At 36.4% G+C, this 13,415-nt stretch overlaps 1 protein-coding gene across 4 annotated transcripts in view; it reads right to left on the minus strand.

The window, feature by feature from the left end:
• Positions 1-13,415, minus strand: part of TRAPPC8 (trafficking protein particle complex subunit 8) — an 82,769-nt gene that overhangs the window by 39,580 nt on the left and 29,774 nt on the right. For all 4 annotated transcript variants that reach the window (XM_045164041.1, XM_045164040.1, XM_045164039.1 and 1 more), the window contains 2 exons: positions 12,341-12,441; positions 6,107-6,212 (listed from right to left, as the gene is read on the minus strand). In XM_045164041.1, coding sequence (XP_045019976.1) covers positions 6,107-6,212; positions 12,341-12,441 — 207 coding nt within the window. The remainder of the gene's footprint in view (positions 1-6,106; positions 6,213-12,340; positions 12,442-13,415) is intronic.

The following is a 13,415-nucleotide window of genomic DNA, read 5'->3' on the forward strand; positions in this document are numbered from 1 at the left end:
ACAAAAATTATAGTTAATTAGTGAAAACACATTTTCTTCCTTAAAATGATATACAGTGTATCCAATATAAATTAGTAGTATCTGAGGACAGAGATCAAGAGACAATCCAGTCTTGATGATTCTTTCTTCCAATAAGCACAAATTTTTAAAAAAGTTCAAATAAGTCTCTACCATGAAATATTTTCTTTTGCTTTAAATAAAGCCAAAAGTCTGGTTGTGATATGCACCATGCAATAAATCTGTGAAGAAATGCAATCCCTTTTCAAATGGCAAAAAAAGATTATAAACTGAGAATTAATACAGGTATACTGACTTGAACCAGAAAACGGAGTACAGAAAAACAGATTCATATCTAATTTCTTCTGGAAACGGATCTGTGACATACAATAGCCTATTTCTATTCATCCAATAAAAGAGGAAAGCCAAAACAGAATGTGTGCAGATCATTAAATAATCAAATCTGTTACTTTATCCTCTATAAAGGTTTACTATACTTAAAAGGAATTCTCAGTTTTGCTCTAGTTTAAAACAGCCAAAGAAACTGCTTTTCATTAAAACATCCAGAAGGTTTCCCCGTCAAAGATTATCACCTACTATTAGTATATTAGTAAATGGTACAACTCAAATTAGTTTCCACTGCAGCTGACTTACGACAGAGTCTACAAAAACCACATTGTACATTTATAGCCTCACCCATAAGGACAATCTTTCAACTGACAGAGCCATCATCACTTGACAAATAACTGAGAAAGTACTGAAGGTTGCTGATCAAGCATCAACAACATTGTCACCAAACTTTCTCTAGCTTTTCAGCTGTTCTCAAGCTGAACTTACCATGCCCTTCCATGTGTTCTGCTCCATTATTTTCCCCAGGGAAAGTTGAAAACAGAAAACATTGACTTTAAATGCAATAATTTCAACAAATTATAGTCACATCAAAAGTGTTCATAGACTATTGATTACTGCAACTACCTCCATAGCAATCATAAAATTATATCAGAGTGGAAACATCTGAGGAAAAGCATTCAGTAAACGGTAGATATTATCTATTTCAGACCCCCTCATAACAAAAACTAAATGATCAGATGATTTTCTTAGTTAATTAGATCCAAAAGCTAGTGAGTGGGAAAATTAGGAATGTATAGTTAACAAGCAGTTGTTAACCAAGGCATCAGAATTACTTGGGGAAGATAGGGCGCTTACTTCTCTATTTTTTTTTAGGAAAATGCTTTTTTCATAAAAAATTATTAACTATGGCCTCTTTTTTTTTTTCCCCTTTAAGAATGAATGTTTGAAGAAAAAAAGGAAGTATCTAAAAGGAAGTATCTTTCTTCCCCACTTCATGCCTCATCTGACTCCGGGATAACTGCCATTACCAACCTGGCGCTGGTGAGTGTCACTTCTCTCCTTCTAAATACGTATGTACTTATATGTTAAATGCCACAGCTTTTCTTATACAGAAATAGTATTACACAGAGTATTATCTCACTTTTTACCTTAGTATCAGACATCTTTCCAAAACATCTACATCTCTCATTTCTTTTAAAGCCATGCTGTATTCTATTATATAAATGCATAATTTATTAATATAGTCTCCACTTATTTATTAATATTTTAATAAATATCTCCATAATTTATTAATATTAGTCTCCACAATATTGATTCAATATTGCCACACATTTTTACTACTACAAAAAAAACTCTTCCATAAACATCTTTAAAAAATATTTTTTAATAACTGTACAAATATTTTTATTAGACAGTGTTTGGAAATAGAAGTGCTGAGTTAATGAAAGCTATGCATATACTTCAAATTCCAATCAATATATAATGTATATTGATACAAAAAAGGTCATATCAGTTAAAAACTCTCAGAGAGTAAGTTTACTTTCTACTCTACCCAGCCAAAAATAAATTTTAAGATTTTTGACCTTTTTCATAAAAGAAAAATAATACTTAGTTCCTCAACGTAGACTTCTTTAATAGTAAGGCTGTTCATCTACCATATGTTTAAGGGTCTTTGTACTTTTTCTGCAAACTGCCCGTTAAGCCCATGTGTGAATGGGTTTTTGTGATTATCTAGTTTGTAAGAACCCTTTGTACACTTAATCAATATTAAGCCTTTGTCATACATTTGCAAATAGTTTTTCCCAGTTTTGCTATAAAAGAGTCTATTCTTTAGTAGTCAAACATACTATTTTCAGTTTCATGGCTTCAAAATACTGCAAACTAAGAAAGAATGTTATCATTCCTAAATTTAAAAAAATGCTCTTCCATATTTTCTTGTGTGTGTGTGCATGTGGATGTTCAGTCACTCAGTCATGTCCGACTCTTTGTGACCCTATGGACTGCAGCCCGCCAGGCTCCACTGTTCATGGAATTTTCCAAGCAAAGAATGGTTGCCACTTCCTACTCCAGGGATCTTCCTGACCCAGGGACCAAACCCATGTCTCTTGCATTTCCTACAGTGGCAGGCAGATTCTTTATCACTGCACCACCTGGGAAGCTCCATATTTTCTTTGAGGTTGTTTTGTTTTTTCATTTTTTAGCTTAATCAAGATATAATTATATTATGCAATGAGTAAGATAGGAATCAGTTAATCAGGTGTCACAATACCATTCAGTGATTAATCTAACATTTCTCACTAATATGATACAATGACACCCAATCATATGTAGCATTTAAATTCTCATTCTATTCTATTACTTTATCATTAATATCTACAACAGGTAGATACCCTCTAATTCTATTTTGGAATTTAGGTTTCTCAATGGAGTCAGTTTAAGTCCAATAAATTTCTCAAGTTTATTCCCAGCAATGCACACACATCCACACACACACACACACATACATGCACACACAAAGCATAAAAACATCTTAATTCTCTACAAAGCTTCATTATCCTGCAAAACTTGGTGGGCAGCAATCCTGGACATTCTGATTAAAATAAGGAATATACACTAGACAATTTTGGTGGTGTGTAATGATTCTATTAAGATTGTACATCAATTGAGAACCAGGACAGTAAATCCTCAACAGTCTCCACTCTAACTGGATTGACCAATTCAAGAAAGACCTGGCAAGTCCACAGCATATATTAACTTAGCTGAAGCAAAATGTGCCCCTGCGTTCAGTAAAGCTGCTGAGAGTTGATCTGCAGGGCTAAACACTGCACTTATATCTCACTGCAGCTTTGTTTTTTGCTTAGTTCCTGTCTTACAGACACCTGAAGTAGGAAAACATTGCTTTGAAACCAACAAATGGCCCCGAAAAGAATGCTAACTATCATCAGTGTTGCTGGAAGAAAAATGGCAGAATGTCACAGAGGGACAGTTTTATCCAAAAAGCAGAGGCTTTGAATGTTTGAAGTATACAATTTTACTTCAGTGGCAATTCACAACCATGCTATGACAAGGCCATCATGCATGCTCTATGAGGAGCTGAGAAAAGAAAAAACCCATGGTGCCACTTCAGCAAGAACTCCAGTCTGTGAACTTTGCCCACAACCAGATATAAAATCATTTGGGGTAAAGGCTTCACTAAAAACTTCCATAAAAACACAGCTGATAAAGACAACAAACTTCACTGAATCAGATCTCAAGGATGGCATGGCACTAAGATTTTTTTCCTTTGCATAATTGTGAAATTAATAGGAAAGGTGCTAACAGCTGACCAACTTACCACAGGAACAGAACAGTTCCTCCCAAGCTGGAGAAACTAATAAAAAACTGCTGCTATTACTATACCTCTGATAAGCTGATTTATTTGCATTTAAATGGAGTAACACACAAAAAGCATTACAGGACCAGAATAAATGTTCAACACAGAAATACAGACACAAGTAGAGGGAAAGCATCATGGTTTAAAGCACCAAATTTAGACATACTACCTATGTGCTGATAAATGTGACATGTTTTATCATTAAGCTGCATTTGCTCTGCCATGCTGAAAAACCCAGAGCACGACCCAAGAATAAGATCCACTCGCCCACAAACTTACAGTGCAAACAACAAACTCAAAGCTCAACTCTTCATCCAGGCCTCACAGCTGTCAAGTGCTATAATGGTATTAACACAGCACTAGGAAAAACAATTTCTGAGTGTCAAGACTATGTGACTCAGTTCTCGACCCTCAGGATAAATGCACTTGTCATTTTATACAGCTTTTCCAGTAAACGAAAGTACAATAAATATAAATTATTAGCTAAAATTTAATATCTTAGACACATTATGCCTAGCAGTCTCTACTTTCAAGTTACTTCAAAGAAATACCTGAAAAGCACACTAGAAAAGGCCATTAAAAATCACAACTTCCAGGGAAATACACACATTCACCCCCATCTTTCACCCCAAAACAGTAAAAGACAATGATAAATTTTCTAGAATTTCATGACAAAATAAATCATCCAGCTTTGAAAAAGGGTTAAAATAAAAAAAAAAAAAAAAAGAGAGTTGGAAAGAAAAAACAGTGAAAGAAAATAATGTTACAATGAGACACAAGAATCTGCTCTAATAAAAGAAATTTTATTCCAAGCTTCTAAACCATAAACTCCTTTAACAGTCACTGATAATTCCTAGGCTGAAAAACATGGCCAACATATTCAAACCTAAGTTAAGATTATTTATTAAAAGACAGAACATCAACACATTCAAGAACCTATACTCAGCTCTACCAAACAGGTTAATGTCTGACAACTGTTCGTATTGGTCAGTGTCCACATAGTATCAATCATAAAATATTTTTAATATCATCCCTTAGCCTACTTAGTTGTATCCTAAGAAACCTTTTTAGAAAAATTAATGGTTCAGCTCAACAAACATCTGTAAATCATATACCATGTGTCAAGCCCAGTGTTAGGCACTAGGGAAAAACAAAGTTGAAAGCAACAGTTTCCTATCTCCAAGAAGCTAACAGCTTAAACATAAATTTTCAGTATATGCTATGGTGGTCTCACAGCATGTAAGAGGGCAGGACAGACACACTGAAGAAACCTGGGGACTGTCTGAAGGATCTGACTGAGAGCAGAACCACTGAACTGAGGTGAAGAAAAGATGAAATGGGACGAAGTCCAGGAGAAGGACATTAAGGACATGAACCAGGGTAATAATAGGAGGGATTTTAAAAAGAGAAAGGTAAGTGAAATATCTGAAGTTATAACAAGAACACATATTTAAGAAGTTAAAAAGTCCTGTGTCACTAACAGTATAGAAGACTATAGGAGCATCTCAAATAGTTTCTGCCTTGAGCAAATTAGGAGCTGGTTGGCTGTAATTTAAGATCATGATCTACAAAGTATTAAGTTTAGTTATTGATATGTAGACTCAAAGGTGCACTGGAAACACTTGAATAGTTGAGTCTAAAAGACAGTTGGTCATTCAAATCTAAAGTTTCAGGCCATTCAAATCTAAAGCTCCAGGGCTGCAGAGATTTGAGACTGAAAATCATAACTGTAAACAGATTACACAAAAGTAAAAAGGCACAATGGTCCAAGGGTTAAAACCCTAGGTTAAGTTAATATTTAAGGGGTAAACAAAGGTGTTTGTTTTTTCTGTTCTTGAGCACTCATCTAAAAAAACATGTCTTTAATCATATTACTGCCATTCTTTACAAGCCTATAGTCAATGCAACTTAATATTGTTGGAAACCTGAAATAGCAGCTATGAGCAGGTTTTTCCTCCTTTTAAATTATTCATAATATAGAATTTTTAAAATGTTTAGGATGATTTAGCAAGTTCATATGAATAAAAACAAAATTAAAAATTCCCGAATATTTCTAAGTATTGATTTTACATCAGGAATGATGTATATGCATGTTGCTTTAAATACTGTTATCCATAAGCAAAACCTAATTCACAGAAGACATACAATGCATGGCTGTGGTTAATAATCATGTAGACTTAAAATGTATAAATAAAATAAATCCTGTTTACAAAACATTGCATTTAAAATTAATTCTACAAATTACTAAAGTAGCCAGGTTATAAATTCCAAAAAAGAGATCCCCCTTTAATTTTGTTCTGCATACCCTTCTCAAGAAGAAAGAAAATACTTTTTAAAAAATATGAAAAAATACTAATTAAAACAAGTACTACACAGTTTTAGTACCTCACTGGTCAACCGTATTAGGAGAGCTGCAGCCTCTGAATATTTGCCTTGGCTTTTTAAGATTTCAGCACTAAGCAATACACATCTTTCAGCCAATACCATATTCCTAAAGAAAAATAGTCAAGAAAAATATAATTAGCACTATAATAATATTTTAGTACATCACAGTAACCCTGAGTTCAATAAAAACTTCCAATTCTAAAAGAGATCCATATCATATATATGCTAGAACATAACCAGAACCAGCAGTTAGTAAACAAAACCTGCTTTCAGACATAAAGGAAGGTACACATTTCACCCAGATTTCTTTTCTTTCCTTACTGTAAACTCTGGTTATGTGTATTTCATTTTACTGGCTACTTTCAGGAATACTGAGACATTTTCTCTGTGGTAGTACTACTGGAGATATTGAGGAGCTAGTGCTGTCTAGCTGTTCCTGACCAAAATCTTCTTTTTGAAAATATTAAATCAGCTGATTTTTCTCATGGACTTCTACCATCAAAAATCTAGAATTGGATTATTTATTCTTGAATAAAAATAAATGAAAACTGAGAAATTTCAAGATGGAATTCTTTTGTTCAGAAATACAGTTGACCCTAGAACAAGTCAGGGGGTGGGGCTGCTGACCGCCCAGTGTAGTCCAAAATATGCGGTTGGCCCTCAGTACCCACAGTTACATATCCATGGATTCAACCAACCTAGGATTGTGTAGTACTGTAGTACATATTTTGTGAAAAAATACACGTATAAGTTGGACCCGCAGAGATCAAACCCATTTTGATCAAGGGTCAACTGAAGCAGCACAGTTCTTCTCATTTTACATTCTAATCCTTATATGAAAATACCACTTGACCTTAAAATTACAACCAAAGATCACTAACTTGAAGGCCATTCTGAAGTTATACTTTTAAAATACAATTCATTGCTTCCAAAATTACTGTAGTGATCTGCCATAAACTTTCTACAAACCATGATATTTCTTAGAGGGTTGGTATTTATGACTATCTGAGAATGTTTTGGCTCCCCAGGTGGCTCAGTGGTAAAGAATCTGCCCGCCAATATAGGAGACATGGGTTTGATCCCTGGGCTGGGAAGATCCCCTGGAGAAAGAAATGGCAACCCACTCAAGTATTCTTTCCCGGGAAATTCCATGGACAGAGGTGCCTGGTGGGCTATAGTCCACGGGGTCACAAAGAGTCAGACATGACTTAGCAACTAAACAACAACAACGTACATATACTACAACACGCTCAAAATGCTCAGTTCTTAAAGAATCTTTAGTAAACTTTGTAAATCTAACGCAATTGTTTTATTTGTCTTCACAAATTCCCCCATATGATCAGTTATGAAGTCACAAGGCTACCACAAGTCTAGGACTTTATTGTTTCTTTAAGCTGCATTTTAAACTCATTGTATCAAGCAGTGGAAGTGCTACAGATGCAAGCGTTTCTAAAACAAAATCCCTATCTAAATGCAGAAACTGACATAAAACAGATAATGATGAATAGAGTACAACTAATTTTTATTATGATATGAGAGATAAAGGAGGGAAGGGAAAGCTTCATAAGAAATTTATCCAGATAAATAGGACTGCATCAGTTAAAAAGTGGGACATGGCATTCTAAGGGCACTGCTAAAGTATACTGTATTTTAAGAAAATTTATTTATATTTTAATATTTCTCAGATCTGGGAGATTCTTAAAATTGCTATGCATAACTAATGTAGTGTTTCTAATTTATCCCCAAATATCTATTACATTTATGATAAACCTTACCAATCATGGTAACTTAGAAGGAGGATTATACAGTAAATGCATGACGGTTAAGAGTGTATTTAGAAAAAGCATACAATCTGTTGTGAACAGGAGGACAAAACCAGATTGTCATATAGCTATCTGGGTCAATGGATATTTTCACTTTTGTCTTGCATCATTCCACATGAATCCCTCCAAAAGCTCTGGGCTTCATGAAGAAATCTTCTCAGAGAAAGGACTTTACAGGACTTCATGAGAACTTTAGCCCTTTGTGGATAAAGGACTTTAAAGGACTTCAGGCTCCCTTACTGCCTCCCTCTCACAGTTCTTCTACCTTCTGAAACTCTTTTTCAGAATTCTTCAAAGGTTCCTCTTTGACAGAAGGCTGTTTCTTCTGCCAGAAACTTCCAATATATTCTCAAACAATTATAAAAAGGGCAGGATTTGATACTGGCTCAACCATTTATCAACTGCATCCCCTTCGGTTCAGTTGCTCAGTCGTCTCTGACTCTTTGTGACCCCATGGACTGCAGCATGCCAGGCCTCCCTGTCCATCACCAACTCCCAGAGCTTATTCAAACTTATGTTCATTGAGTCAATGATGCCATCCAACCATCTTAATCCTCTGTCGTCCCCTTCTCCTCCCGCCTTCAATCTTTCCCAGCATCAGGGTCTTTTCAAATGAGTCAGTTCTTCACACCAGGTGGCCAAAGTACTGGAGTTTCAGCGTCAGCATCAGTCCTTCTAATGAATATTCAGGACTGATTTCCTTTAGGATGGACTGGTTGGATCTCCTTGCAGTCCAAAGGACTCTCAAGAGTCTTCTCCAACACCACAGTTCAAAAACATCAATTCTTTGGCGCTCAGCTTTCTTTATAGTTCAACTCTTCATATCCATACATGCTGCTGCTGCTGCTAAGTTATTTCAGTTATGTCCAACTCTGTGCGACCCCATAGACTGCAGCCCACCAGGCTCCCCGGTCCCTGGGATTCTCCAGGCAAGAACACTGGAGTGGGTTGCCATTTCCTTCTCCAATGCATGAAAGTGAAAGTGAAGTCGCTCAGCTGTGTCTGACTATTAGCGACCCCATGGACTCCAGCCTACCAGGCTCCTCCTTCCATGGGATTTTCCAGGCAAGAGTACTGGAGTGGGTCTCCACTGCATTCTCCACATCCATACATGACTACTGGAAAAACCACAGCCTTGACTCCACAGACCTTTGTTGGCAAAGTAATGTCTCTGCTTTTGAATATACTGTCTAGGTTGCTCTTAACTTTTCTTCCAAGGAGCAAGTGTCTTTTAATTTCACAGCTACAGTCACCATCTGCAGTGATTTTGGAGCCCCCCAAAATACTCTCATTGTTTCCACTGTTTCCCCACCTATTTCCCATGAAGTGATGGGACCAGATATCATGATCTTCGTTTTCTGAATGTTGAGCTCTAAGCCAACTTTTTCACTCTCCTCTTTCATCAAAAGGCTCTTAAGTTCTTCTTTGCTTTCTGCCATAAGGGTGGGGCCAATTGCATATCTGAGGTTATTGATATTTCTCCCGGCAATCTTGATTCCAGCCTGCGCTTCATCCAGCCCAGCGTTTCTCATCATGTACTCTGCATATAAATTAAATAAGCAGGGTGACAATATACAGCCTTGATGTACTCCTTTCCCAATTTGGAACCAGTCTGTTGTTCCATGTCCAGTTCTAACTGCTGCTTCCTGACCTGGATACAGATTTCTCAAGAGGCAGATCAGGTGGTCTGGTATGCCCATCTTTTGAAGAATTTTCCAAAGTTTGTGGTGATTCACGCAGTCAAAGGCTTTGGAATTGTCTATAAAGCAGATGTTCTTCTGGAACTCTCTTGTGCAATTTCAATAATCCAACGGATGTTGGCAATTTGATCTCTGGTTCCTCTGCCTTTTCTAAAACCAGCTTGAACGTCTGGAAGTTCATGGTCCACATACTGTTGAAGCCTGGACAATTTTGAGCAATACTTTACTAGCATGTGAGATGAGTGCAACTGTGTGATAGTTTGAGCATTCTTTGGGAATAGAATGAAAAGTGACCTTTTCCAGTCCTGTGGCCACTGCTGAGTTTTCCAAATTTGCTGGCATATTGAGTGCAGCACTTTCACAGCATCATCTTTTAGGATTTGAAATAACTCAACTGGAATATCATCACCTCCACTAGCTTTGTTCAGTGTTTCTTCCTAAGGCCCACTTGACTTCGCATTCCAGGATGTCTGGCTCTGGGTGAGTGATCATACCATCGTGATTATCTGGGGCATGAAGATCTTTTTTGTATAGTTCTTCTGTGTATTCTTGCCACCTCTTCTTAATATCTCCTGCTTCTCTTAGGTGCATACCATTTCTGTCCTTTATTGAGCTCATCTTTGCATGAAATGTTCCCTTGATATCTCTAATTTTCTTGAAGAGATCTCTAGTCTTTCCCATTCTGTTGTTTTCCTCTATTTCTTTGCACTGATCACTTACGAAGGCTTTCTTATCTCTCCTTGCTATTCTTTGGAACTCTGCATTCAAGTGGGTGTATCTTTCCTTTTCTCCTTTGCTTTTCGCTTCTCTTCTTTTCACAGCTGTTTTTAAGGCCTCGTCAGACAACTATTTGGCTTTTTTTGCATTTCTTTTTGTTGGAGATGGTCTTGATCCCTATCTCCTGTACAATGTCACGAACCTCCATCCATGGTTCCTTAGGCACTCTATCAGATCTAATCCTTTGAATCTATTTCTCACTTCCACTGTATAATCATAAGGGATTTTATTTAGGTCATACCTGAATAGCCTAGTGGTTCTCCCTACTTTCTTCAATTTAAGTCTGAATTTGGCAATAAGGAGTTCATGATCTGAGCCACAGTCAGCTCCTGGTCTTGTTTGTGCTGACTGTCCAAAGCTTCTCCATCTTTGGCTGCAAAGAACATAATCAATCTGATTTCGGTGTTGACCATCTGGTGATGTCCATGTGTAGAGTCTTCTCTTGTGTGAAGAGGGTGCTTGCTATGATCAGTGTGTTCACTTGGCAGAACTCTATTAGTCTTTGCCCTGCTTCATTCTGTACTCCAAGGTCAAATTTGCCTGTTACTCCAGGTGTTTCTTGACTTCCTACTTTTGCATTCCAGTCCCCTATAATGAAAAGGACATCTTTGTTTGGGTGTTAGTTCTAGAAGGTCTTGTAGATCTTCACAGAACCGTTCAACTTCAGCTTCTTCAGCATTACTGGTTGGGGCATAGACTTGATTACCGTGTTATTGCACAGTTTGCCTTGGAAACAAACAGAGATCATTCTGTCGTTTTTGAGATTGCATCCAAATACTGCATTTCAGACTCTTTTGCTGACTATGAAATTTACTCCATTTCTTCGAAGGGATTATTGCCCATAGTAGTAGACATAATGGTCATCTGAGTTAAATTCACCCATTCCAGCAAGTTAAACTCTTTTGTTTCAATCTCCTTGTGGGTAGAATGCAGTAATAATAGTATCCACCGTTTCATACGTTTGTTGTAAAGATTAAATGAGCATATAAATTACTTTGGCACAGTGGTAAACGCTGAGTGCTTAATCAGTGTTAATCTTTATTACTAGTGCTGTATTCTAAACACATTATTATGACTACTACTTCAACACTATAGCAGACAAAGCTACCTTTGTGTCCCCATCTTTTAATTTTTCCATTCTACATAGAAAAGGCTAGTATTAATCTTTCTGAAAAATAACTATGTCAAAGCTCTACTCAAATATTCAGTAACTCCCCATTTATTAAACATAAATCTTAACCACAGCTTAAAAATAGTAATAAATGAGAGTTAATGTTCTCCCACACTGATTTCTCTCATAACACCTTTCCATATACACAAAACCCTCTAATCTAGCCCAGGCTCTCTTCCTTTTCTCCAGTAATGTTACATCCAAAATACTGTTCCTGCCAACCAAAATTCCTGAAATACCTTTATGGTTCTTAAATTCCAGCCATGTTTCTTTCAAGGTCTATTCCTCAAACATACCATAAAACCTTGTCTGGACCAACTTTCATAGTCTCCTTTACAGGCGGTGAGTTCTAACTTCCATGGAGTTTCAACAGAACTCACTACATGTACAAAACGTTTCTCCTTTTCTTCCCGAGACTATTATCTACCTCTCTGTATTTGCCTATTTAACAAGGAAAAGTTCAAACTAGCTAATTCCTGGCTTAATAGTAGTTAAAGTTAAAAATGTTCTCAAAACACAAATCGCCCTCAATGAAACAAGTAAGTTCAACATTACATATAACTAATTCCTAACTATACATCTTTCCAGGAAAGGAAAATGTAGTAAAACACTGGTTTTAAATGATCACCTCATCTATATATTAACTTGATTTGGGAGCTTAAGATTAAAACATAAAAAAACAAAGAGCCACTTATATCTAATTACAATATAAATGTCAAGTTTATCTCTAAAGGGATAGAACATAAATATTCTAGTCACCTACTTGCAGATATCCCTATATGTCTGAATTGCTGTATCCATATAATGTGCAGGGTATGGCCTGGGTGCTCCTGGCTGAAGAAAAGCTGACACCGCTGCCATTTCCTAGAGGGAAAGACATCACAGTATTTCAAAATGAGAAAATTCTTGCTGTCAGTTTAGCATTCAGAGGCTAAAAATTGGAATGCAGTTCACTGAGTTTTTTTATGTAGCCACATATATAAATTCGATAGCCTAATGCAGACTTGGAAATAATTACGTTTATATGCTTTCAGTTTTAAAGTACTCCAATCACATTCCAAAGTCTGTCATTCACTATTTAAATGAGTGTTTTTCAAGAAGACCTAGTAAACACTTTTGGTCATGGTCTGTAACTATGAAGTAAGATTTCTGCTGCCACCTCCTCGTTACTGCCTATTCCTTAAAGACTAGAGAACAGACCAATGATAGAACCATAGAGAAACAGAGTGCATCTGTTTCCAATTTATTGGCTTCGATATTTGAAAACAGAGCTCATAACAACTTGTACTATATACCTTTCACCTCTTACAAACTCTATGGTTCATATGCTGTATCAGAAGGCACAAAAACCATTTCTGAAACCGATCTGTCAGCTTTTTAGGACTTCTTACTTCAAAGACCCATTCCATTGTTAATAATTCAAATAATACACAATGGTGCTAAAGGATTTAAAAATGAAGATGAGTGGCTTCCCTGGCAGTCCAGTGCAGGGAGGCATAGGTTCCATCCCTAGTGGGGAACTGGGATCCTGTATGCCTCACTGTGAAGCCAAAAAAGAGAAAAGAAATGAAGATAAAAATGAAGGTTTTGGACTCTTAGTAAAATGCTGTATTACATTCATACTTGTAGTCTCATATAGACCAACTTTTAATAAAAATTTAACTAGAAATAAATGAAACTTCCATAAATCGGAGGGAAATTTGCTAATGCCAACCTACTTTTAGGATGAATAAACACTTTACTGCAACAGTTTTTAAAATAGAGGAAAAAACACAAAAATAATTTATGTAAAAAATGGGATATGATTAAAGCCTTTAACCTGACAGTCTATTTAAGTT

Source organism: Bubalus bubalis, chromosome 22, assembly GCF_019923935.1.
Source record: "Bubalus bubalis isolate 160015118507 breed Murrah chromosome 22, NDDB_SH_1, whole genome shotgun sequence".
Taxonomy (NCBI): domain Eukaryota; kingdom Metazoa; phylum Chordata; class Mammalia; order Artiodactyla; family Bovidae; genus Bubalus; species Bubalus bubalis.